Genomic DNA, 27224 nt, shown 5'->3' with positions numbered 1-27224 from the left:
TGTCCTGCCTTATAACATTGTCTGCAAATAATTGGTTTACTTTCCCCTGTGTTACGTAATTTGTCACTTGAAGTAACTGATCTGAAATCTTTAACGATTCTCTGATGTTTCTGCAATAATTGTAATCTAGCTTTTAGATCACACACGCACGAAGGGACACCATTCAAAATAAAATGTTCAGAATAGTTAGGGAGCATTCTTTCAATTAAGCACTGAATAAGCTCTTCTTCAGGCCACCCCAAATCTACTAAAACTGCAGCCTTCCATCGATTTTCAAAAAATTCTACTACATCTTCATTTTTGTCTTGGATACGAAATATGAACTTATTAACAATGAGTTCTTTTCCTAACGTTGTTACAAATTTATCCATTATTTTTTTAACAATTGCAGACCAAGATAGATCACTACCTATAAGTTTCCATATTACGTCACTTATTTTACATGGCAACTTATGTAAAGCAGAGAGAAGTATTTCTCTTGCTGGAAAAATATCCTTTTCAATTATGCTGTTTATATGCCATATAAAATCAAACAGATTAAGAGGATTTTCATCCATTACTAAGGGGACATTGTTAATCAAACTTAACAGAGTTTGACTAGCGACATTACTTGTTATTTTCTTAATACAACTACCAGCAAAAATTGGAGAATTATCCCCCCCATTATGTATCTCATCATCATTAGAATCAGAAAAGTCAATTAAATTCTTAGAAGGACGTTTATTTACCCACTTATGCCTACAAGGCATTCGATCATACGATCTTTTAACCTCAACTTTCACTTCCGGCCGAGACACACCTGGCCGTGACGAACTCATCGCCACCTGTTCCTGACCTTCACAATACATCGTGGAAGAAATCGGCTGTATTCCTAATGCACTAGGCGGATCTAAATAACCAGTTTGATCTAATGTTTGCAATAGAGAATTTGATTCATTTAAATTCATCCTTTTTCCCTAAATTTTACTTTTCAAAATGTTACGTACTTCCCACATTGAACAAAACTATGCTCTTCTCTGTCACCACCCTAGTATTTTCACATATAATTTAGATTTGGGATTATGTCATTAGCCCTCTACAATTATATATACTAATGGCTGACAATTTGACTACCTTGCTTATTGAACTATTCGCCCAGCTCAGAGGCCTTTGTGGGAAGTACAAAAATTAAAAAGGTAAATTTAACAATTTATTTATGAAATAACTATTAGAAATTGGTCATATGTAACAGCAGTAACGTCAACAATAGAAATCTTCCAATAACAAATTTAGTATAATATATACATATCCGATTTACATTAATTTAAATCACAAATCCAACCAACCCATTTCATACAAGGCCAAATAGATGTACCGGACTTAGATTGTGTTCAATATTCGATATTATTATTCCGTATATAATATATTAGTCAGCAATTTTGGATGGAGAGATCTTAAATCTAATTAGATACCAAATGAACAAGACTAGTAAGTATCGGCCAATCTGAAATGATCATCTGCGCAATGATAGTATTAAACATGGAATAACTAAATAGTGCACAAATGAAACTAATTAACTAAATGAAGTATTATAATTCTTAAAATAAACTTAAATATATATTAATTATACCACCATTACACAGATGACAATCTCAGCTAACCGATTCCACCAGTCCAAGGTAGAGCTACGACAGGTAACTCCAACCGCTGCCAGAGTAAGAGAGAGAGTGAGAACTCCGCAAGCCACGCGAGAGCCCTCCCTTTCCATAGTCACATGATTGGTGACGTAATACTTCTTCATACAAGGGAAACAAATGAATATCGAATTGCACACAATCTAATTTATGTTCCTTTGCGAGCGAGGAATAGCGTTACAATGTCAAAAAATAGTATTAAGTCCAGTTTATGAAAAGTGAAGTTCTAGTGTTTAATGTATATTACGCTTAGGGGGTGAGTCAAAAGTACTTAATACACCATATAAAGTGTAATGGAGTTACGCTGGTTACAATCGGTCATGGTAGAAACAGATTTGGTGTCAAGCGCAGGTCCGCCATACTGAATTCAAGTCAGAAACTTTAAATAGAAAGGGCAGAGGTGCCAAATTATGATAATTTTGGCTGCAAGGTATTTTGGGGGGGGGGGGGCAAGGTTCGCATAAACAATATTTTATATGTGTAAATACCTATGTCCCTCTACGTGAATTTGGGAGGGGGCAGAAAATGCCTTGCCCCCAACCCCCAAAGTCGGCGCCTATGAGAAAGGATCTAATATGATATATCAAATCAGGCTAGAACTTCACGAGAAATGCAGCAGTGAAAGTTTTTTCAACGTATCTTTTACCAGTAAAAAGTTATGAATGCATGCTTGTAACAATTTTCTTCCTTTTGATATGTCGGGAAAATCCATTAAAATGCCTAAAACACGTGAGTAACGCATGGAGAACATACTGACATCTAGCGAGAGAAGTGCACCTGTTCTTGCACCTGATTTTAATCAGCGACATCCCCAGAGAGTTGAATATTGTGAATGGTGTGTTTCTAACAATTACTATACTTCCTTTGGAATGAAAAGTCCTTCGGAGTGATAAGTCTAATTTTTATGTTCGTAGTTGGTTCTGGTAAGATTTTTACAACAGGACGGAACGCCACAACACTATGGGAACGTTTTGAAACAGTTTCTTCACGCTAAATTTCCAGTCGATGTATTGGCAGCCGGGAGCGTCTTGAATGGCCTGCATGTCCCTCGGATCTAACACCTTTGGACTTTTACTTCTGGGGACATTATAAGACAATAGTACATTCACTGAAATACGTGATAGTGATCATATGAGTGATGCGATGCTGTCAGAACTGCTACGTTGCAAAATGTTCTGCATGAGTGGGGAAAACGTCTACAAGTATTGCATGAAGCAACATATTAAGCAGATTTTATACTTGGAATGTATACATGTAATTTTTTACGGGTTTGAAGATACGTTGGAAAAAACCTTCACCATTGCATTTCTCGTGAAATTCTAGCCTGATTTCATATGTCACATCACCTCCTTCCCATTTAACATTTCTCAGTTGAATTCAATATGGCCGTCAACAATATGGCGGACCTTCACTTGTCACAGACAACTATGGTTCTCCCTGTTCCTAACTTATTTCTATCATGACCAATGGTACTCAGTATAACGCTTTTATATTTTATAGTGTGTGTTATGGGACTTTTGACAGCCTGTATCATAAGTAGTAGTGTGCATAAATGTTATTAGTTAATGTCAATTCAAAGTCGCATGTAATCCTTGCCTTTTCCTGATGACGGCTGAAATAAGTAACCCTTCATTACATAGGAAATTGTAATCAAGTACATTCTTATTATTTCGTTTTAGTACTTGGTGCTCCCTACTCAGAGCCCTTTGGAAGCCCTTCGAAACCACAGATTGCGTTAAAACTTGGTAGAGAGGCTATGGAGCCCATGACGAAAAAAATCACCACTAGGTGGAAACGTGGCGCTGAAGTAACAACAACGAGTAATTTGAGTTTATGTCGGTACAGCAGTGTTCAGTATACATCCTGTGAACGTGAATAACCCTTTGGAAGTGTAAGGCAGTGTGATCAGTGATCCAGGATGTTGTTCACTGTACACCAGATTTCAGCGCCATGTTTCGGCTTGGTGGTGAAAATTAGAACTATTTTCTTCCATGTGAGCATTCGCTTCACAATGCTGTCTACAGCTTCTTCACGAGGGTTGTTAATGGTCCAGGTTCAGGTCCAATTCCGTGGTTCTGGACCGAAAATAATCTTTTTATCTGTGAAGTATTTCCATTCGGTCCAGGAACCTCTTTTTCCGGCTGAATATAAATCCGGTCCAGGATAATTTTTTTCCGGATTAATTTAAATTCTGTCCAGGAACATTTTTTTTATCAATTTAAATACGGTCCAGGAACCTTTTCTACCGGATCAGTTTTAATATGATTCAAGTTCAGTATTGAAATGAAACAAAACGCAACTTTAACCCGAATTTAAATTGTGGCGAGGAAACAAGGTTCCGGTCCTGCAGCGAAACTCAATACAACCCATTAGAATTTACGGGTTGCTGGACCTTTTAACAACCCTGCTCTACACCTAGTTCCAGCGCAATCCGTTGCTTCAAGGGGGGAGGGGCAACTTTAATGGGTGGGTGGGGGTGAAGGGAGGGTGGATAAAAATATTATAATTATTTTAAAAAATAATTTTGTTTTTTTATTTAAATCGATTTAAAAAAAAAAGCGCTTAAAACTTCTTGCATGGTTTCTGGCACCATGCACATATATACGAGTATATGTTCTGTTATAGAAAGGCTTTTTCTAGTAAATGGCCCTGTTCAATATTTGAACAGTTTGATTAAAGCAAATAAAAAATATACGTAAACATGTACATTTTTCTGATACTCCAACTACTATGGCAATGTTTGTTGAGTGTGTTAATGAAACTAATAATAATTTCAGTAACTTTTCTCCCAGTGAAAATAAAACATTCTGGATGTACTATATATAACGTCTAACACCAACCCTGTGTCGGGATCTTAATGGGGGTTATGTTAGCTCATAAGCACTCGCTTATGCTGCATCCTTCATCTCCGGAGGTACCTAGACAAAACCTAACCTAGACAACTCTTAAATGAATGGCAACTCACACATTTTTGGTTAAATGACCTTAAGACTGGATCGGCATGGTTAGCTTATGAGAAAAGGATATTACCTGTCTCCTTCTCGAAGATATGATCGAAAAAGAGTTCCAAAGTTAATCCCCTCACACACACTTTTGTTAGTCTCTTAAATTTTCTCTTAACTCCAGGTTGCGAAATCCTGGGGGGATTTCCCCCCACCAACAATTGTGGCCTCAAAAATCCCCCCACCAGTTTTTGTTATAACAAACAAAAGATAAGCAATTACTTTTAATTTTAAGCATACTTTACTAAGAATAATATCGAAAACACACACAAATTAGTGTAGTTGTGAGTATTGAATGCATTCCTCTCTCAAGAGATCAATAACAAATCTACATCAATACGCACAATAAAATTAAAACAAGAATGCAAGTTCACAATAACTATTATGCAATCTGATTTATCATAAAGCACAAACTAAAGAAAAACTTACACATAATAAAACCACTTCAACTATTTCATAATTTATTAACCTCTTTAACCAGTCAGTAAAGGAATTAATTATCTGCTTTGCAATATCTGATATGTTTAAAAGTAACAAATTAATTTACTTTAATTAATTAATGATAGTAATAATAATATATTCTTAATTGAGTAATTTATTTTTACTTTTCATAACATTACAAATATGTATCGTATGTGGGGGAGGGGGTTTGTATATGAATAACTTTCTCCCCCCCACCACCAGGTTTCAATGATTTCGCACCCTGTTTAACTCCTCTGTACTTCTCTCCCGAACAATTTTTCAAACGAACGTTTACTTTCCAAACTCCAGACCGAGTCCGTTCCAAAACTCAAAACCGACAACCTTCAGGACTCAACTTGCCTGTTCTCCAAATTACACTCCTCCTACTTCCTTTTTTCATCCCTCCATTTTTCTTTCTTGTAGCTAAGCCCCGCGACAAGTTAAGTTTGCAGCAACTTTTCGCCCATGTAGACCCAAACGTGCGCGCAGAATATAGTTCCGCTGCAATACTGCAGATTTTCTCAATGTCTGTGACATGAACAGCTCGGCGGTCGAGGCAAGACTCGCACGGGAAAAGCTGAGCGCCGTTCTCGCGCGGTTTAATACATAAAACCTGCTGCAAACTTAACCTGTCGCGGGGTATAGAAACGCATTCTTTTGTATTTACTGCCTTCTACAAAGGTAAGTGTAACTCGAGACTGGGAGGAAACGTACACTACGATAATTTTAACTTAAAATATTGACTAAAATATTTTTGTAGTCTTGGTAGCTGACTTTTGGAGATTTTTTTAACAATAGTTTGAAAAACATCAGCTGCCATGTTTATTTACAGTTCAATGATAATGAAACTATTCATGGTTTCACATTATTAGTATTTTGTATTTTTCTATACAAAATGTTTGCTATTTTTGCCCATAAAATTATTGAATTTTAAATCAAGAGAAATCCTGTGTTTACATTTTCTTTCATGTGAGCTTCACACCATCAGTAAACATGTTGTACTTACTTTATTTTCCTATCTTAGAATCTAATAATCACCGTTAAATGATTACGAGAGTCATGTACTTTCTCCAAAAGTGTTTCCGATATCTACAAAATCCTTATGTACATCTTACTAAAAATTATTAATTTAGAGGGATTTAAATCAGATTTTTTGCTTTTAAAAAATCACCTGATTTACCCTAAATACGTTATTGATTGTGACTCATGTTACGTCTCACGTTCCAGGGTCCCTACCTAAGGATCGACAACTGCGAGGAAGATCTGGAAAATAACAGGGACAAGATATCCAAACTGGAAGGCAACCTCACCATGTTCGTCCAAGTCTACGACCTAGATGAACCTTCACTTATGACCGGTTGCATTCGTGTGGCTGGTCGGTTCACGAAGGATGAACCCAAAGCCGGGCGCTAGGGGAGAATTGGTCGTTTAAGCCTTCACCTGGATGTGTCCGTTCCTGCACACACACCGACGCACTCTCGACGCATACAGAAAGGTTCTTTACGCACTTGCTCGGACGGGCAGTATATATAGTATATATAAACACGTGGCATGATGCATGAACTAGTTTCTTCACTTCTAAGGTAGCCATTTGTTTTCATTGAACTTGTTCATTCGTTTTGAGAGAAATAAATTTATCTTAAAGCAATTATTTTTCGTCTTATTTCGGTTACGTTTACGCCTTTTCGTTAATTGTCACGAGGAAAAAAAAACCGTTTGAGGTGCAGCGTTCAAGTCCCGTCCTGCCCATGCCCTTCATCAATTTTCATCTAATCATTATGCATCCTTGCGTAGTCTTACTCATAGACCTCTAGATACCAGACTGGAAACATTAGTCTTTTAACATGGGTCAACTTGAAGCCAAAAATTTCGAGCATATCTTCATACGTAGATCTACTTGTAACAACCATGAGTCATTGCACCACACAAGCCTGCAATTTTTAAGTTTACTAAAGAAAAGTAAAGTGCTCCCCTGTGCTTAACACCATGCCATGAAGGGGTATAGGAGGTGTGGAGTTAGGACCCCACACTTTCTTGATCACGGCCGAAGGTGGGGGTGATGTGATCAGCACCACGCCCCTGGCAGCCTTTACCCCCAGAGTTTCCTCCAGGTACCCACTTTATACGACGCCTGGTGAACAGGTGGAAAAAATCCCGGTTCTCACCCGCCGGGGATCGAACCCGGGTCTCTCGCATGGTAGTCGGACGATTAAGTTTACTAACAAGCATATAACACTACATATTACACTCCTCAAGCGTAAAAATATAAACTTAATAAGCTCCAATGCGCATCTCCGCCATATTTCTATCCCCAGTGCAATGCGCGAGCGAAGATGCACTGCTTCAAACAAAAGCGCATCGTTTCCAGTCTGTATCTAGAGGTGTGTGGTCATACTCCAACAAAAATTGGCGTGTGATGTCATCTGGATGGATAAAGTTTCAACTATACTCTTCGATTCTACATTTATTGGATAACAACCTAAAGCTGTCCGCACATGATTAAAAATAATTTCACGAACTATCATTTTCAAGAACAAACTACAATTTGATATTAATACAAAAACATTATCCCGGGTGTTTCATAAATAATTGAGAGGTTACAAAAATGTATTGCAAGTAAACTATTGAACTTACGTTAATGAAACCAGACCAGAATGAACGAAGAACGCACACAGTCTGTGCGTGTATGTTTTGTTAAACTGAGAGTTCACAATCCTGCCGCTAGGCAACACTCAAATCACTCATAGTATTTTGTTCAATATTTTGGTCCCAAAGATCACCGAACCTTACAGCGTGTGTCTTCTTTTTCTGGGGTTCCATCCAAGACAGGGTATTCGTCCCACCTCGTTATATCGCTGCCCTAAGGGAGCTTATCATCGCAGCGATATACAGTATTGACAGGCCAATGTTGATGTGACTGTGGCACGAGACTATCTTGTCGATGTGTGCAGTGTCACCCGCGATGCCACATTTGTAGGTGGAAAAAAAACTTCGTTACTCTTTCGTTCCGGACTGGTTTCGTGATCGCAATAAATTTTTGTTAACCCCCCAACTATTTCTGAAACACCAAGTATTTTACGTTTCGTTGTCGAATATGACCACTCACTGCTGCACAAATATTCATTATTCTTTGTTGTATAATTGAGATTAAATACAGACGAGAATGTTCCACCACGCTGCCTTTCATTTCTCGCAAGTCACAAACATGTGTTTACACTTTTCGCTTCGCTTGCTCTTGGCCACAAAATAGAAATAAATGCAACAGCATTCTGTACCGAAGCTTCGATTTCACTATTCTGATAGGTTGGCAGTGTGTCATGAAAGGCCTTATTTAGAATCGCTACTAATTATAGGTCCTTAAACGTTAACCACGAAATCGAGAACCAACATGAGTGTGCTTCTAGAACTAGTTTTAGCTCAGATACATTCGGATTTTTCTTATCTTTTGGTTCTTATGACCAGAGTTAGGATTTTTAGGGGAAAATTTCATTGGGAAAAAGGAAGGGAAAAGGTGCTAAAATAAGACTCAAAAAGGGGCAAAAAAAGGTGCTGATTGGGGCAAATAAAAGGTGCTGATAATTATACTACTTATTAAAACTTTCCCTCCTATTTTATTAGTCTAAGCTATTCACTCGAAGCTGTGTACACATCACACACATAGGTTGTGTTACAGTTATTCACCAGTCAGGGAAAAACACAAAGCTGTGTACCTTACAACATTAAGCATTTCCAAATTTTCAAAAGTGAGTTTGTTTCTTTTCGGAGATAAAATATCTTTATATAGGCTGAAGCTTCTCTCTACATCCACAGAAACAAGTGGGGCAAATTTAGTATTCACTCGGAATGGCAACTCTGTGCAAGTGGCAAATTCAACAACATCTGGATTCTTGTCAAGACTAGCCTCAAGTTTGTCTCTGGCAAAACCATCTAACTGTCCCCTCACAGTAGTAAATGTAGTAAAGATATCCAATTGTTTTTCCTTTTGGATGCCTTGTTCTTCTAAGCTTTGATGGCTGTCGACAGGTACATGTAGGAATGTACACAAAATAATTCTTTTTGCAAATCATCTATCTTGTCTGGGAGGAGAAGTTGCTGTGTCTTGGAAATTGCACCTGCGTCGGTTAAATCCAGGAAAAGTACAAACTCCTTAATTTTTTCAAAATTTTCACACAGAAATGCAGCACACTCAATCCATGATCCCAGAGTAATGATGGGGAAATGTGGCAGGGGCAGGCAGGTAGTTTCTCTGTAGGCAAGAATGTGACTTTGGTCCTTAAGGAGTACTTTTTTCAGATCAGATATGAACTCATTTACAATGTTGTATTCGTTCCTAATAGATTCAGAAACCCTGTGAAGAGCATGAGCCAAACAGGTTACATGCTTTAACTTAGGGAACAACGGCTTCAATTAGTTAAATGCCGAAAGCATGTAGGGAGCCTGGTCAGTAACTACGACGACAACTTTTTCGAACTGAATTCCACCAGGCCACAGTTTTTGACAGAAATCCATAAATGACTGCATCACTGTACGGGCATTGGTTTTCTGCAACTCTTACATGTTTAGTAACATGGGCTTAACTTCCTCACCTGTCAGAGGAAAACCAAAATGTTCAAAACATTGATTGAGTCTGTTGTCTCATCCAGAATGACACCTATATCGCAATCTGACACTTTCACCTTAATTTTACGAACAGTTTCTTCATACACAGGTTCAATATAGTTTTTCCTTAACGTACTCTCATCGGGCACTGACAACCGTGTGTACTTTTCAAGGAACCCTTTCAAGGCCGGATGGTTCACCTTGTTGAGTGGAATCCCCGCCTGTGTAAAAGATGCACACAAGTCAACATTAAATTCCTTTAAATTGTGGTTCTTTGAAGAACACTGCTCAAGTGCATTGCGTAAGAGAGTCTGCCGAGATTTACTTCCTTGCAGATTCTGTTCTTTTGATGCTTAGAGCTGGAAATATGTTGCTGGATGCGATCTCTCTGGTGTTTTTCATCTAATGTGATTCCCGTATCACAAACCGTGCATCGAATAACAGTTCCATCACTTTCTATGAACTCGTGCTTAAATTCTTGAGCCAGACTGAGAAATCGGGATCTGGACACTTTCGGCATGGTAAAGTACATGCACTAACAGGATCTAACAGAGTGAAAAAGCAGGTAAGGAACTTACATCCACAAACAATATTTGTCCACTGCGCACACATGAAACGTGAAACCCACCACTTCAGAAACACATTGTTGCTTCACTGCTTTCAACAACCAAACTGCGTTTCCTTCTTCCTTCTATCTTAAAAAAAATAACGGCGATCTGGTGTGTATCAGTAGTGGTCTTTCCATTGTTGATTTCAAGTAGGCAACAATCAAGCACAGTTTAAATACATTCAATTTCAGTTAACAATGTGAAAACATCTTAAAGAGAAAAGTGTCGCGAAAAAAGAAAATAAAAATTCAATGATTTGCTGAGGAAATATATTTAACAGCACCAGTAAAAGGACACAAAAAGGGGAGGAAAAGCGATTAAGAACACGAAAAAGGGGGAAAATAGATAAATGTCCCAGAAAAGGGAGGGAAGGGGAAAGGTTATCAAAAAAGGGGAAAAAAGGTGCTGGAAAATTAGCTCCATTCTCACGTTGAGGCAACATTACACACACTGAGTCCTTCCAGAGAGGTCTCACTTTCACTACGAAAAAAAGGTGCGCACCTAAAAATCCTAACTCTGCTTATGACGTCATCAAAATAGCCATTATAAAATTTGACAATACTTTTTCACCTTTTATAAGATATGCTCTCAGCACTAAGTATTGTAATGTTCGTCAAAATTCTCTACCAAGAAAAACAATTCAAATTGCAGAATTTTTTTCACTTCCTTGTGTGAGTGGTGGAGACAGCGAAAATATTATTTTTTCTAACTTTAAAAACGTATATGGGTTTCGAAAAAAAAACACATTATACATATGATAAGCAGTAGTTTAAAATTATTCTCAGAGAAGCTCACGTGTAATTACAACAACAGAAAAGGAAAAGGGCAAATGCCCCCACAAACAGCATACTCAAAATTGTGAATACAATTGTTTTCAATGAAATAATTTTGGTGTAATTTTTAGTGTGATTTTCACTTTTGAAATGGAAATAATGTTCATGTCGTTCTGGGGAAGGGAGCACAAAGTGATATGAATATTATAAATAAAAGGATTTTGTGAAGTATGACTTAAATTAATTCTTGTTGCAAATATCAATGATCATATCCGGATATCCTTAAGCTAAAATGTACAGTACAGGAAACCAAAGTGAGACAACAGGGGGGACAAAGGGGGTTAGGTGTCCCCAAGGATCGATGACTCGATCCTTGCACTATCCTGCAAGGAAGTAAGGGCAGCTTGTAAATGTCACATGCGGAACGGATGTATATGTGAATAAATATTTTCATATGATGCTAAAATCTATGTGTTTGTATGTTTGCGAATAGCGGTAAACTCGAAGAATGCTATTATTATTTTCCATATCTTTACATATCATAATTTTAGCAACATATTTAAGTTACTTTTACATATAATTTTCATGTATTCGAACATTTGTGAAGGTAGTGTGTGTGTGTGTGTGTGTGTGTGGCGGGGAAACCTGTGCATTCATTGGCGCTGAACTAACTTTCTACGTAGCAATCATGGCCGCCTGGCTGACTGCTTGACTGGTTTGGAGGAATATGACATGTTCTAATTGCTACTAGCCTTCCTCGACTGGATTCTGTGGAACAGCCAATCAGAGCAAAGTATCGCCATGTGAAGATAATCTGTGAATGTGCCAAGGAGCGCTTTTGTCTGTGGTTTCTGAGTATTACTCCAGCAATGTATAAGGTATACGTGTACAGTAAACGTTGTAAAGGATGTATTTAAGCCATTGTTTTGAACCTAATAACGTTTTACACGAAACGTTATTCTTCTCGGTTGAATAGTTATCGGCTTTTAAAAATGTGAAGTCATACATTGTTTACATCTCACGCGGCCGCCATTACAACTTCCCTCGTATGGGAACAAAAGTATATCGACAAGTTCGCTGGTAAGTATCGTGTGAAGCGAAAAATAGCAAATTGGTAGCAAGTCCAGCGCCAACTAGGGCATACCTACTGGATATCCAGTTCCGTATGATGCGGGCTTTACTCCACAGATTCCCGGGACATAATATAGATAATGATAACAAATTGCAGTTGCTTGCATCATAAATATACACGCATTTTTATAAAGTGAATAATAATAATAATAATAATTACATAATCTATTACGGTAACTAAGTAATGACAGTTAATAATATAAATACGATCATGGTGATTTTTACGGTAGATGTATGGCAGCCAAAATTGACGGTCTTAAGGCGGGCATACACAGCCGTAAAAACACGTCGAAGTCATTAAATTTTGGACGCAACGTAGAAATCCGACAGTATTGGAGACCTGCGGATGGTACGCACCGTAATATTCGTACGCACCACCGTAATTTTCCTACGGCCCAAACGTTTAGGAGGCCTTAACTTTTCTGCGCATACGCGTGCGTAAAGGCGGTGGTGAATGAAAAGGCAGGTTGGGACTGGAAGGAACATGCGGCCAAGATCCAGCTATTGTGAACAACGGTAATCCGTGAGGTACCACCGCTGAAAGGTCGGTCCCTGGGGATCCCCCTTTGTGGAAAACAGGTAGTATGGGACTACCTAAGCTTGTGCTTGGAAGAACTGGGCTCCTAGGGAAGGATGTACGGATGAAAGTATACGTCGCAGTGTATGTGTCGGCAATCTGACATAACGTACTTGCGTAAATAAGGAGAGGATTTACGTCCGTATTTGCACGGCTGTATATGGGCCGCTTTAGAACGTATTTCTACGGTCAACTCTTTTCAGTGATACCAGTAATGTCACCGTAAAATTACGGTTGCTCCATCTTTTGTTTAAAAAAGGCAGCATAAAAAGCAGAAGCAACAACAAAAAACACCCTAATCATAGCGAAAGAAAAGCAATTCATTTATACAGCGATCTCCGGTGCCACTACTGTTAACCCGCAATTAGTTGAATAATAACTTTATCTAATTATTTTACATTTTTGTATCAATCTGCAAACCTGAAGGTAACAATAAATGTTTTACAACAGTTCGACAATACGATTAAGTTATTTGTGTCTTGTAAAGCAGTGGATCTCAAACTGATCCACCAGCAAAGAACTCTTATTAGATCCACCGTATTAGCGCCACGGTGCAAATTATTGATGAGAACATTCTGAAACATGGTGAAACGTGTCTGAGTGGAGTAGATTATCGTATTGACGCGTGCAGAGTAACGAAGGGTGCTCACCAGGGGCGGATTAAACTATGGGCAACTGGGGCAATTGCTCCCGAGGCCCCCACCAAAAGGAAGCTGCGAAGAACCTCCATCAAAAAAAAAATTTTAACCAGCTGGCTATGCTTGTGAAAAATTACATAAGAAGTTGTATTTTAAAAATTTTAAAAAACTTCAATATTGTCGTATGTCTACACTCTTCTGGATCCAATTATTGCACAGCTGTCAGTCGATCTGTTTGTAGATATCTGAAGCTCAGTATACTTTATACCATGGATTGATTTAGCTGTGGTGTGGAAATAAGGCACACTTATTCAAACAATCAATTCTCAGATACGATTAAGATAATAAATAATCCTCCGAAGTACATAACTTTCTTTCGTTAATAACATCGTATTAGAACTGTGAGTTTTTCTAGGGGGGAAAAATTGTGGAAATACAAACGCTCTCTTTCGGTGCATCAGTGAACTACGGGACACCTAACTTTAAGCAGTGCTTTTGTGAACCGCACTAACATAAGCTAACGGACGGCGGAATGAGTTGATTTCTTCCTTTCGGCTTTCGGCCATTGAGTACTTTTCTCAACAGTGTGTGACTTAAGTGTTATTGTTGAATACTGACGTCTTCTTAACTAGACGGCTTACTTCACGTAGTATTGAGGACTTTTAAGGTAAGTACAAACGTATGTTCTTTCCTTGATTAATGTTTTACTAGCATATTAGGCAAAGCACATGGCGGTTTATCGGTGGCTCAGTCGGCAACGCGTCTGGCTACCATGCTAAAGGTCCCGGGTTCGATCCCCGGCCGGTTCAAATCCGGGAACTTTTCTAACGGTGGAAGCGGCCCCACCCAGCGTCAAATGACATGGGTACCTGGGGGGTAAAGGCGGTCAAGGGCGTGATGCTGATCACATCACCCCCACTCACGACCGGATCAAGAAAGTGTGGGGCGTTACCCCCACACCCACTATACGCCTTCATGGCGTGGTGCTATGCACAGGGGAACACTTTACCTTTTTTTTACCTTTTTATAAAGTCATAAGTTAAGACTCAGTTATCGCATTTTTTTAAAGAAATACCACAAAATGTTGGTACCTGCAGGGATGTGATGCAGCACAGCAGGCGCGGAAAGACTTGTGCGAGGCGTTTGTTAAGTTCATATTGTTGTTCTGACACGGTGATTCAATTTGCATTTATGTGTGTATTTATTTATGTATAAGCACCAGTTAAACTAGGTTCTCATAAAGTAACAATCATACATGTATTCTAAATACATGGATATTTGTATGTGTCCTTTCATTCCATTCATAATCATCATCTCTTCATTCCCATCATTCCGATTAACTTAAATAGGAAAAAGTGACGTTGAATAACGGAAATAATAATTGATCGTAAAAAGTTGGCAATGCTGTTCCACTTCCTAACAATAATGAAACATGCTGTTATTCTGTGTTTTAGTTCCCTTACTGTTGAATTGTCGTGGATTGTCAGTGGCGATGTGTGAACGTTTTACTTGAAATTTACTTAGCTGCAGGGTATATGTTGAAATGTACGAATGACTACTGATTCTAAAATCAGGTCTACCATTTCAACTGATGAAAATTGATGGTTAACATATTGAGCTAATAAAGCTCCTAGTAAAAAATAATAAAAAATGGGGGGCTCCCACAAAACATTTTGCCCAGGGGCCTCCACAAACCTTGATACGGCCCTGGTTCTCACATTGAGCATTTGTGAGTTAACTTCGCCAGAACCATTGCCACTTAAACTTGGATAGTTGCATTTCATATGTGTGAAATTATTTTGACAATTTATGACAATCCCGGCGCTGGTTAAGAATGGATGGAAACTCCAACTCGTAGTTTAGCTTGTGTATTTCTTTTTCTATATGCACAAGGTTTGCCATCTCTAAAAGTTTTGAAAAACGCCACTAGATGGCACTAGATCACACTGGCATGTGCTGTCACCTGTTGCGAAACGACTATACTACTTACAAACACCTGGAAATTACTACGCTGGATGAGAGAGTCATTTTGTCATTTATTTTACCGCTATCACAATAATATTACTTAACGTTTGTTTGATTACAAAGTTATACTTCTTTCCTGACAGGGGCATTCAACCTAAAGCCCTATTACAAACTGGGACTACATTTTTATGCTCAGATAGGCTGATCGGATCTTTATCTCAACCAGAGACGAAACCACGATTTTTTGTCTGGTGGGGGAACAAGTACCAATGATAAACGTACCGATAATAATAATTATAATAATGACATTATTATTATTATTATTATTAGTAGTAGTAGTAGTAGTAATAGTAGTATTAAAATTAGCATCAAAGACGTTATTATCCCCATAAATTACGCAAAAAGGGGGTAGAAATCGGTGCTAAAGCATTTGTATTAAAACAAACGATTTGAAATATTATTCCAAAACGTTCGATTTCACACTAACTAATAATGAAAAAAGCACACAAACTGTACTTTTGGAAGGCAGAAAATGCATGAAAAATGAATGACGAATGTAATTATTTTTGTACACATGACATGTATAACTTTCATGTATGACATATGTTTTACACATATGCAACATGGAGCTACATAAAATAAAATACATATGCAATATGCTAACACTAAATTGTGTACGTATTCAAAGTCTATAATATACAGGGGCGGCGCCAGAAGTTTTCGACCGGGTGGGCAGAAGCTCCATATTGATAGATTAGGGTGCGCAGTATAAATGTAAGACCATATATAGTATATAATACGTATGTATACCCCTCTCTCTTACACTCCCTATTTTCCTCTTACTTCTTTCCTCTTTCCTTTTCTTGTTTTCCTCTTTATTATTTTCTAATCTATTCTCGCATCTTGTTCCATTTCCTTGCGCTTTGTCTCTAATGGACACAATTATTTCAAGGAAGTGTTTACCCATGCACAGCCATACATTCTAATCACATTCTTTCATGCATGTTAATACAGTGAAATAAATGTGAATTAGGTTTAAGCTTGTGTTGCAAATACAAGGCATATACTTGATTTTATGTATTCGGCGACAGTGATAGAAAGTACGATGGTAGACAATCGTGAAGTTTCTCGTAATTTTAGTGCATGTTTCTGAGCATAGTATTTCCATCGTATGAGTTTTTGACTGGAAGAGTTTCCTTACTCCTTGGGGGTCTCTTTTCCTACCGTACAGGGTTTGTACAACTGACAAATCTATCTGAATGTTTGTAGTAGTGGCGATTGGGTGCCAACATTTGAGGGGCAAGGACAATATACTTTTCTTGGTAGGAAAGGCTTAGCATAAAGAAGGCATAGTGCGGGGGCAAAAAGTGGCGGGGCGAACTGCATCCCCCACTTCACGCTCCTCCTAATCGCCGCCACTGAATGTTTGGATGAAAATGAACGTCTTATTAGGAATGGTTTAAAACACACACGGAAAACCAATTCTTTGTTCATTGTCCGTGAAGTATGCCTAGGCTAATGAAAGGCTATTTTGACAAAATATCACTCATAAGTAATAAACAAGCAAGATTGAAAAATCTGTTCAGAATTGAAGAGATTATTAGCTAAGTTGCTATTCGTTTTCTAAACAGTCATGTTACTAATGCGGAAGAAGCAATACACGTATGGTTACATGTGCATATTTTTTGAGGTAACACAATGATTTAGGACACAAGGAATTAATCGAAGTTGATCACCGTACCAGTAATAATTCATCTATTTTTCATAGATGACTTGGGTTGTATGGCGTGACAATTTCGAACACACTAGAATGTCAACCTCTATCCTGTGCAGCATACCCTGGAAACTTTATTCATTCAGGGCAACGAGTCCCTGGCGCCTAGAACCACTGTCAGGGTAATAATTTATGAATTCATGAGGGTTTGTATTTTGAGTGTCGGCATGTGTTTGTTTACGCCCCTTCGTTGCTTTCATGAACCTTATCGTAGTTATTATCAAATTTAGCAGAAAAATGACTTAAAATATAACAAATCAACCACAACTTACTCTTCCAGAAATTGAGTTTCATTAGTTCATACCTCTTAGAAAGTTGAGGTGGTAGTTTTATTTGCACAGCGTTTCATTAGTGGATCAAGGCAGCTAATTCCGTGAACAATTACGTTGTTTTTCGAAAGTCTCAAATATTTGTCTCAGGCAATCACCCTCTTAAAATGGACGCATCTTCTGTGGTGATAAAATGACACGTTTGGTGCGAGTTCTTTCTGTATATTTTTTCCCCCAATGGCATAACGCTGTCGCATTATAATGAAGAGGTCCTGTGTTCGACTCCCCCCTCCTCTGGTGGAAGCACAATGCACACGGGTTCGGACTACACGTTAAACTGTAGGTTTAGTCCCGATTAGCCCATCTGAGCATAAAAGTGGGCTTAGAAACAAACTAACAAAATCATCTTCTGGATACTTCGTGACATAACTTTTTTTTTCTTTACTTCAGCTGCATCTTCAGATTCTGTCGACATTTTCGGCTGATTCATGTGGCAAAATTTATGTGTGGAACGAGGATTTCTAAATAGGATAAGCCACTCATTAGAATTGAATAATTCTGTAGCTTTTTCCATACATAACTGGTTTATTAAAATTTATTCACTTCGGTATTGTAGTGATTATTGTGATTCCGTCTTATTAGTAGAACGAATATAAAGTTGATATTTCGCATACCATATTGATATTTGAAGATGACAGGTATATAAAAATTCTAATGAAATAAAAAAGAAGGCACACTTCTGGAATTTCAATGCAGAGCTAATTGAAACTATATTATACACTCTAGCATACTTAAACCCGAAGATTTATGGCTGCAGCAACACAAGCCTTCCATCTGTCCCTATCCAGGGCAAGATCAATCCAGTCTTTTCCATCCTTACTGATGTCTTTTAGGTTCATCTCAACGTTATCCCTCCATCCTCGTCTTGGCCTTCTTACTGGTCGCTTACCATCAGGTTCCCCAACAAGAATCCTGTAAACTATTCTATCCTCTGCCATTCGTGTCACATGGCCTGCCCATCTAAGTCTTCTTGATAAAATTATTCTAATAATAATTAAAAAGTCGAAATAATTTATTGTGTAGCCGGAGGAAGTAACGCTAAGATGATGTTTTGATTTGTTTATTTGGAGATTATTTTAACCATAGCCAGGCCGGGATTTATATACGTATGTGGAGGCCCGGAGCTTACAGCACCAAGACCTCACTCCAATCCCCTCTACACAGTTTCAGTTATAACTTCTCGCCAAGTTACATTGTGTGGTTTGTTATTATACTTTTTACCACATCCGAAGTACCTATTTTTTTCATTGTGTGGTACTTTTCAAAGCAATCTTTCCCAGTGAAGGCCCGAAGCTGCAGTCCTCAAGTTCACCCTAAATTCTGATCTAATCTTGATCATACCATGCATAATTTTGAGCCTCCTGAGCCTACTACCTGCTTTTAATCATGGAAGTATTCATTTGATCACAGTTTTTGTTTCAATAGCTTCTTATGGGTTGATAATATGTGAACATTTCTAGCATAGATGATATTCACAAGTAAAATATACATGTTATGAACACCAGAATACACTTATTTATTGAAGCATTTACATATCCCCAAGTATATGTACTTATTGAATTTGATTGGGTGGGGAATCGGGTGGGCACAGGAAATTTTGGGTGGGCGCTTGCCCACCCGTGCCCACCCCTGTCGCCGTCCCTGATAATATACAACATACATATTATTTAAATGCATTACATAATCAATTCATCCACATCATAATATATCAACAGTAAAAATTATATAAATAGTCTCTCAAATGTGTACGCTCCTTTCCTTCAAAACAATTGCTTATGCACTTAAGACAAAATCAATGAAGAGAAGTATTTCTTCTCTCTCTGGTAATTTACAATGCATTCCAAGAAAATAATCATACTGCAATCGAAGCAAGTAAGACAATTTTTAGACCCAATTCTTTGCAAACTATAAACAATATTGAGTTAATAGGGCGCAAATAATTTCACGGGGCGCCATGACATTCTCACTATTACAACTTTTTCATTTAGATCGTTCGACGCACATAGCTACTGCTCTGAACTAGATGGAACTAAAAAAAGCAGGTATTGTGAGCGAAGCGATCAGGAAAATTTTATTAATTGTATTTTTATTTGCATAAAATTTGAATTCGAGGGGAGCAATTGTCCCTCTGTGACCCCCTGCAGGTGCCCTTGGCCATCAATGTTTCCTTCCAAGGTCGGGGGTGCAATGCCCCCCTGCCCCCTTGTGGTTGCACCACTGATCTCAACCACTGCCAGCTACAGGATTCGAACGCGAATTCTCCTGATTGCAAGGTGACGTCGATAGTCACTATGATATCGCGAGGGTAATCTCTTCTCACTTTGAAATCATTAATAGTCAGACAATCGAGTGTACACGGCCAAGGGTGCCCGCAGTTTGGGGGGGGGAACTTGTTACCCTAAGATATCTGGAAAGAATACACGCATTTTAACTTTTTTTTGTCAATGAGTGTATAAAATACAGACAATCGAAGTTACAAAAGTTTATAAAACAGTACCAAATCAAGAAACTTGGATAAAATAACGGGTGTCTCACTAGCATTCGAACCCGAAAAAAACGTTATAATTTCCGAGCAAACATACATAGGAAAATGAAATTCACAATACACGTACCTTATTTCATGCTGAACACGAGGCAGGGTTGAACATAAACGCACACGCCAAAACAAAGACGGTAGATGGCGCCAGGGGAAGTGGTGCGTGTGGGTTAGTGTGATGCGCTAGTCCCTGCATCGCGAGGATGGAACGGTACACCGTACCAGAACGCGTGTTCATTGTAAAGAAATATTGGATATCGGGATCGATTCAGACCGTTGAACGTGAATTTGGACCATTGAAGGTGGGAGTTTGGTGTGCAATTTCCCGACAGCGTATCATTGGACCCATCTTCTTTGAAGATACAGTAAACACACAAGTTTACTTACACATCTTCTGTGCATTTTTGAATCAGCTGGATGATGAATAGTGTTGTCCACGGGACGAGACGGGACAGGCTTTAAAAAATTCGAGACGAGACGAGATTGACCATGTGTCATGAGAAAAACTAATATTTTCGAGACGAGACAGCATTTCCACGAGACTTCCACGAGACGATACAGGCCAAAGTCTCGTCTCGTGGGCAACACTAATGATGAATAACTGCGTCGCGGTTATTTCCAACAAGACGGAGCGACATACCATACTTCCAACGTGTCCATGGCAGAAATTGAGTCCTTTTTTGGTGTCAGAATCATCTCCAAACGATTGTGGCCGCCAAGATCCCCAGATTTGCCACCTCCAGATTTCTTTTTTTGGGGTTTCTTTAAAGGTTGTGTCTACAGAAACAAACCACCATCCCTGCAAGAGTTGCGAAACAACATCGAGAATGCGATTCACAAGATAACGCCGGAGACTCTACATCGGACTTTTCCCATATGGAACGCCGTGTATAAACATGTCTGGACGTCCAGGGAAGACACTTGCAGCAACTGCTGTGACGATCCTGTATTCAGCATGAAACAAGGTATATGCATTGTGAATTTCATTTTCCTATGTATGTTTGGTCGTAAATTATAACGTTTTTTTCGGGTTCGAAAGCTAGTGGGACACCCTGTATAGGAAAGCAATAGCTCAGGGCTTCAGGCCAAGAAAAGTTATATCAGTGCAAAAAGGCAATCGTGGGCAAAGTATTGTGAAGACATAAATAATAAAGAGTCTATCAGTAACATGTGGGCTAAACTTTAGTCAATCCGCAAACCACATGCCAATCGATTAATACCGCTCAAAGAAACATGGAAAGATGAATGTATTAAGAACGTAACATGTAACAACAAACACGAACCTGCAGATGCCCCTGATGAAATTTTATCTTTTAGCCCTAAAGATAGACATTCAGAAGGATTTTATACCAATGGCCATAATAATAATAAGAGCCGAGGACACAACTCCAAGAAAAGATGGAATATCAAACTCAATAGTACAAAATTTGCCGGAATGATGTGGTAAAATATACCTTTGTACCATTTACAACTACATAATGAAATCAGGAAATGTACCGCAATCGTGGTACACTCAAATCATCTTACCAATATTGAAACCTTGGAAAAACCCACATAGGGGAGAATCTTATAGATCCATAGCTTTGTCTTCACTACTGGGGAAAAAGTTTTGAAAGAAATAATTCGGAAGAGAATATGTTGGAATATAGAGCGACAGGGATTATTTTCAAGGCTTCAAGTTGGATTTAGGAAGAGCATGGGGTAAAAGTAAAAGTAAAGTGTTCCCCTGTGCATAGCACCACGCCATGAAGGCGTATAGGGGGTGTGGGGGTAACGCCCCACACTTTCTTGATCCGGTCGTGAGTGGGCTGATGTGATCAGCATCACGCCCCTAACCGCCTTTACCCTCCAGGGTTTCCCCCAGGTACCCATGTTATTCGACGCTGGGTATGCGCCGGGGCCGCTTCCACCGTTAGAAAAGTTCCCGGATTTGAACCGGCCGGGATCGAACCCGGGACCTTGAGCATGGTAGTCGGACGCGTTACCGACTGAGCCACCGCGGCCATTCTGAAGAGCATGGGGTGTGTGTACAAATGCCTTGGAAAATGTTATCATCATAAATTTACGATAGCCCTACAATGAAAAGGAAAACGAGTCTTATTGCTGCTTTCTTAGATATTAAAGGAGCATATGATAATGTAAATATAAATAAATTATTAAACCTACAACAAAATCTGAAAATACCATACATGCATCCAGTGGCGCAGGAACGTGGGTGTATAGGGGTACAATTTTACCCCCTAAATTTTTGAACAGGGTGCAGTACCACCCCTACATCCCTGATCCAAGCTGTACCCCTTGTATCCCCCCTCATGCAATCTGACAGGGGCATGGTGCTGCTGTTCAAAGACTCTGTTTGTTATTGAAACATTATCTTCTTTTGCAAAATAATTAAAACCTATTCTACTATACATTGTCCTACCAGTTAGTACACTTGATCTGCACTCTGGGAAAACTTTTCTAAAGGCATGAAAATGGGTGTAAAGCGGTTGGTTATGATAAAGTTTGGATTCAGATAATTAAAGAACTTCAACTTCTCTGTGTAGGTGGATTGGAAGACATAAATATGCTTCAGAAGAGTAGCGCTGAGCTTCACTTTCGAATTTTTCAAATGGAATTTTTAGAAACTATATACTTCTACTATAAAACATTAGTTACATTTTATCAAAATTATACGGTAAAATTCGAATATGAAACTTCCGTGCAATAAGTTTCAGGAAATACATTTTACATCGAAATGAGAAAGCTTGTTAAGAGCTCATTTTTGACAGATTGAGTTGGTATTGTAAGTCCACTTTATTCGCAGCAAGGCTAATCGGGACTGGACCTACAGTATAGAGTGGGATCCGAAGCACTATGAGCCTCTACCGGGTATCGAACCCGGGACCCCTTGATTACAAGGCGATGACGCTACCACTGCACCATCGGGGAGGCTCATTTTTAACAGAAAAAGAGTAGGAAAAGGGGACAAAAGTTTAACGAAGGTACTGTTGAATATGTTATCAAGTTGTATACGTTCAAAAGTGCACAACTAAATATACCTCTGCCTAATTCTGACAATTAAGGGATATGGTCATTCGACGTTCTTCTACACAATTACAGTGAAATGTCGGAGGAATACTTGACTCTTTTGGCATTTTAATGCAATTTCCTGATGCCAGCAAGTCGTCAGGCTTTTCCAATTTTCTGCACCTACCATTAATGGACAAAATCAAATACAACTGACACGTCACAGACACCAAGGGCGATAAAAGAACCATGAAATGTTCTTTTCTATAACTTCCATAAAACCATAAGAAATAACTAACTATTTAATAACAAGAGTTCACTCTTCAAGTCACTTTTGGTCAAAAGTTTCTTACTTTTTTATCTCTTTGATGCAATTGTCTCAAAAATGTAATTTTGAATTTTTACTGCTTCCAACACATAAATAAAAGCTTTTTATATTCAGCCATTGTAAGCAGAATTCATATCTTTCTCGTTTTCCGCATAAATAAGGCACCTAAAATGCAATTGTAATTTTAACAAATAAATCATTTTTAGCTATTTATATCATCCTATACAGTATAGTATTCATCAGCTAACTTCTTCAGTTTTTCTGAGATTGCTCACCGATTTCTTTTCTCAACTTTGTGAGGGGATGTTGGGAAAAGTATAGTTAAACCTATATGTAGAGATTATGTGGAAAATAAAAGTGTTACCGATAGAAGTTTCGTATTCTTGGATTCGCCTTGAATTTATATAACTTTTCGAGTTATTCAGACATATAAAGTGGATTTCTACTTAATTATTGACAAATAAGTCACATATTTTGTTAATTAATCAGTTATAGTTGAAAGCCTGTGCTGCGTGCTTTCATATATTCGGTATAAAATTTCACATTTCGAGGGTTCACAGCATCGAAATGAGGAATGAAGCAGAAAAACGTTGCTTTAACGTTGTGAGACTTTGTGCGGAGACATAATGTATTGCATGGCTCCAATTCCAGTTTAAACTTAGTTCCTGTCCTGTCCTGTTAGCCTATCTCAGCATACCTAAAATAAACTTTGACGAGACCGATGCGAGAACCAGAACAAACATTTACAACAGGTTTTAAAAACATATCTTTAAAATAACCATAACATTCAAAATAAATATCTAGTCTAATTAAACACTGGATAACAAGGCGACTTCCACAGGAAAGCCCTTTGCTTTTCAGTATATCTTTAATGGATGTTCAAAAAATATGTCTTGAGCAGTAGTCCAATTAAGCCGGTTCTGCGCCATCAAGTGAGGAGCTGAAGTGAGGCTCGCCTTAATGGATTTCTCTCGTAAGGCATGAGCTCTATTTGATGGCGCAGTGTTGCCAGCTCCTTACTCGAAAAAATCACCAAGGTTTTTGGTCTAACCTAACCTAAAGCAAGGGGCTGGCAACCTTTTTCTCGCAGTGTTGCCAGCTCCTCACTCGAAAAAATCACCAAGGTTTTTTTTTTTTGGCCCAACCTAACCTAAAGCAAGGAGCTGGCAACCTTGCTTGAGGCTTGCCTTACAGTGCATAAAGCAAGGTTGCCAACCTGCTGGTGCTTTTGCCATGGCTTTTTTACAAAAAAAGAGAGAGGAGAGAGAGAGAGGGAAGAGTTAAACAACCGACAGCCTACCTACAGCTTTTTTTCTTGGTCTAACCTAACCTAAAGCAAGGAGCTGGCAATCTTGCTTGAGGCTTTTTTAATAGTTTGCTCTTGTAAGGCATAAGCTCTATTTTCTCGCAGTGTTGCCAATATTTTACTCGAAAAAAATCACCAAGGTTTTTGGTCTAACCTAACCTAAAGCAAGGGGCTGGCAACTTTGCTTGAGGCTTGCCTTACAGTGCATAAAGCAAGGTTACCAACCTACTGGTACTTTTGCCATAGCCTTTTACAAAAAAAAAAGAGGGGAGAGAGGGAGGGAAAAGTTAAACAGCCGACAACCTACCTACAGCTTTTTTTTGTCTAACCTAACCTCAAGCAAGGGACTGGCAACTTTACTTAAGGTTTGCTTTACAGTACATAAAACAATTTTTGCCAACCTACATATACAGGGCAAGGAGAGTCGGCACTGCCGTAAAAGAGAGAGATGGATGGATGGGAACACTACACGGGTTCAACGTCATCAAATAAAAATCGCCTTAATGGTTTTTTCTTGTAAGGCATGATCTCTATTTTCTCGCAGTGCTACCAACTCCTACCTACACCTTTTTTTAGTTGGCAAGGGCTAGAGAGAGAGAGAAAAACTTATAGCTGGGAACAGTAATGAGCGAATGCGCCATATCGTAATTTTCCAACTCCGGCAACGTTTGTATATCGTGATTTTTGTAAACCTCTCTCTCTCGGGGGAACGATGTTTGGATATAGAGTTTTATTGTGAGATATAGATAAAAATAATTATGTTTATTATAATATTTTCTTGATGAAGATGGAGAATATGTGCGTGTTACAAATAAAGTTGCATGCTTTTTTCTAGTGTGTGTGTATGTGTTTTTGATGTTTCGACAGCATCTGAAACGATAAAAAAAGAAATTTTATTGTTAATTTTCACGTGTAAAAAACAACAAATTTTTTTGTGCAAATTTTCTGATTGTCTCGTGCTATAGTGCAAAAAAGATATTGTAACTGATAACTAATGAAATTGACATTTGTAACTGATCTGAACTAGTGAAATTCGTATTGTGCCATTGTAACTGATTGTGCTAGTGCAGAAAATTTCTTATTTGTGCAAGAAAAGATGTTAAAAACTTGTTAAAACTGCTCTGTGACCCTCTCGTTCTTCACGTCGTAGGCGAAGGACTTCTCTGCAATCAGGATGACACTGTATAGGGTATCCTCGGGCAAGGCATCGTGGAACTCGCAGACGACCTTGATGTTGGTTCGATCGTTGACCACAACCTTCTTTCTCTTAGATGTGTTGATGACGGTCATGGGTCTCCGTGCTTTGAACTCGCTGGGCGTGTAGTACATGTCCACGCTTCCCTCGGTCACGCGTTTGTAAGCCGAGAACGCTTCGTAAAGTTTGAGGTAATCGTTTTTGGTCACGTCGAGGTTGTAATTCTCGCGCGGGAACACTTCGTTGCGTCCATTCTTCAGATAAACGTTCTTGATCTTGCAGTCGTCGAACTTGCTGGAATCTTTTTCCTGATTCTTGTCCCTCCCGGTCTGAAAGAGCATTACGACGAAATCTGGCATGTCGAACTGTATGTTGTTGAACTGCGTCGTCACGTCGAATTCCATGTGACTTCCCGACGCCATCTTCTGCACGCACTGGTAACCGTGAAAGTGAATCGGCACCTGCGGACTTTTCAAGATCTCCGTTTTGTACTTGAGGGCGTAGTTCGTTTCGTATTCCACCACCGGCATTCTCAATTCCATGCTCCGGATGACGCATTTCGCCGCTTCGGGTAGAGTGTTGGCTATCGGCGTGGTGCCGTCCGGACCCAAAGTAGCGTATCGCATCAGTGCGTCGTTGTCGTTGGCCGCTCTTCGAAACGTGACCCTCAGTCCTCCCTTCCACATGATCTCCTTGTAGTCCGAGAAGAAACCCGGCAGCAGACGCATGGGAAAGAGCACCGTGTGACTTCTCGTCGATATTTTGGTCCCGGCTTCGAATCCCCCGGCCTGGTAGTACGCTGCGTCCGTTTTGGATAATTTCAACGTTCCCACCGCCGTCGACGTGATGCCTGGATAATCTATTCTGTCGATGACGGTGTTGTGTTTCCTCACCTCCACCTGCGAGAACAGGTGAGGCACGAAGTTGTCCACGAGTATCAAGTTTGCTGCTGCGGGAAACGCATCTCCGCTTTCCTTCTTCACCACGTCGAATTGAAGGTAGAGGTCCGCTCTGTGAGGATGAACGAACCCATCGCCTACGTCCACATCGTATTCGATCTCCCTGTTCGCTTCGTTGAGATTGGCGAACGTGCGACGGTTGGGAGGGAAAGATTGCAATTCGTAACTTTCGATTTGCTCCATTTTACATGTATGGTTATTTATTATACGTTGATCTCCACGATGGCCGTCGTAGTGGCACCTGCGAAATCCACCACGTCTCCTTTCTCGTTCGTCACCACCAACTCTATGTCGTCTATGCGGTTGCGACATACTGGAAAATAGATCGGCGAAGAGGGCGTGTAGATGATCGGTTCCATG

The 27224-nt window shown here is 39.1% G+C and overlaps 1 protein-coding gene across 1 annotated transcript in view; it reads left to right on the top strand.

The window, feature by feature from the left end:
* LOC145994217 (uncharacterized) overlaps nt 1–6786 on the top strand; it is a 35113-nt gene extending 28327 nt beyond the window's left edge. The window contains exon 4 of the mRNA XM_083130311.1: nt 6365–6786. Within this exon, the coding sequence (XP_082986437.1) occupies nt 6365–6550 (186 nt within the window). The 3' untranslated portion in view covers nt 6551–6786. The remainder of the gene's footprint in view (nt 1–6364) is intronic.
* Nucleotides 6787–27224: the final 20438 nt, after the last annotated feature.

This window comes from Lepisma saccharinum, chromosome 10 (assembly GCF_977018435.1).
Source record: "Lepisma saccharinum chromosome 10, izLepSacc3.1, whole genome shotgun sequence".
Lineage (NCBI taxonomy): Eukaryota > Metazoa > Arthropoda > Insecta > Zygentoma > Lepismatidae > Lepisma > Lepisma saccharinum.
The sequence above is the reverse complement of the archived record's forward strand: the minus strand, read 5'-3'. Positions and strand labels throughout refer to the sequence as shown.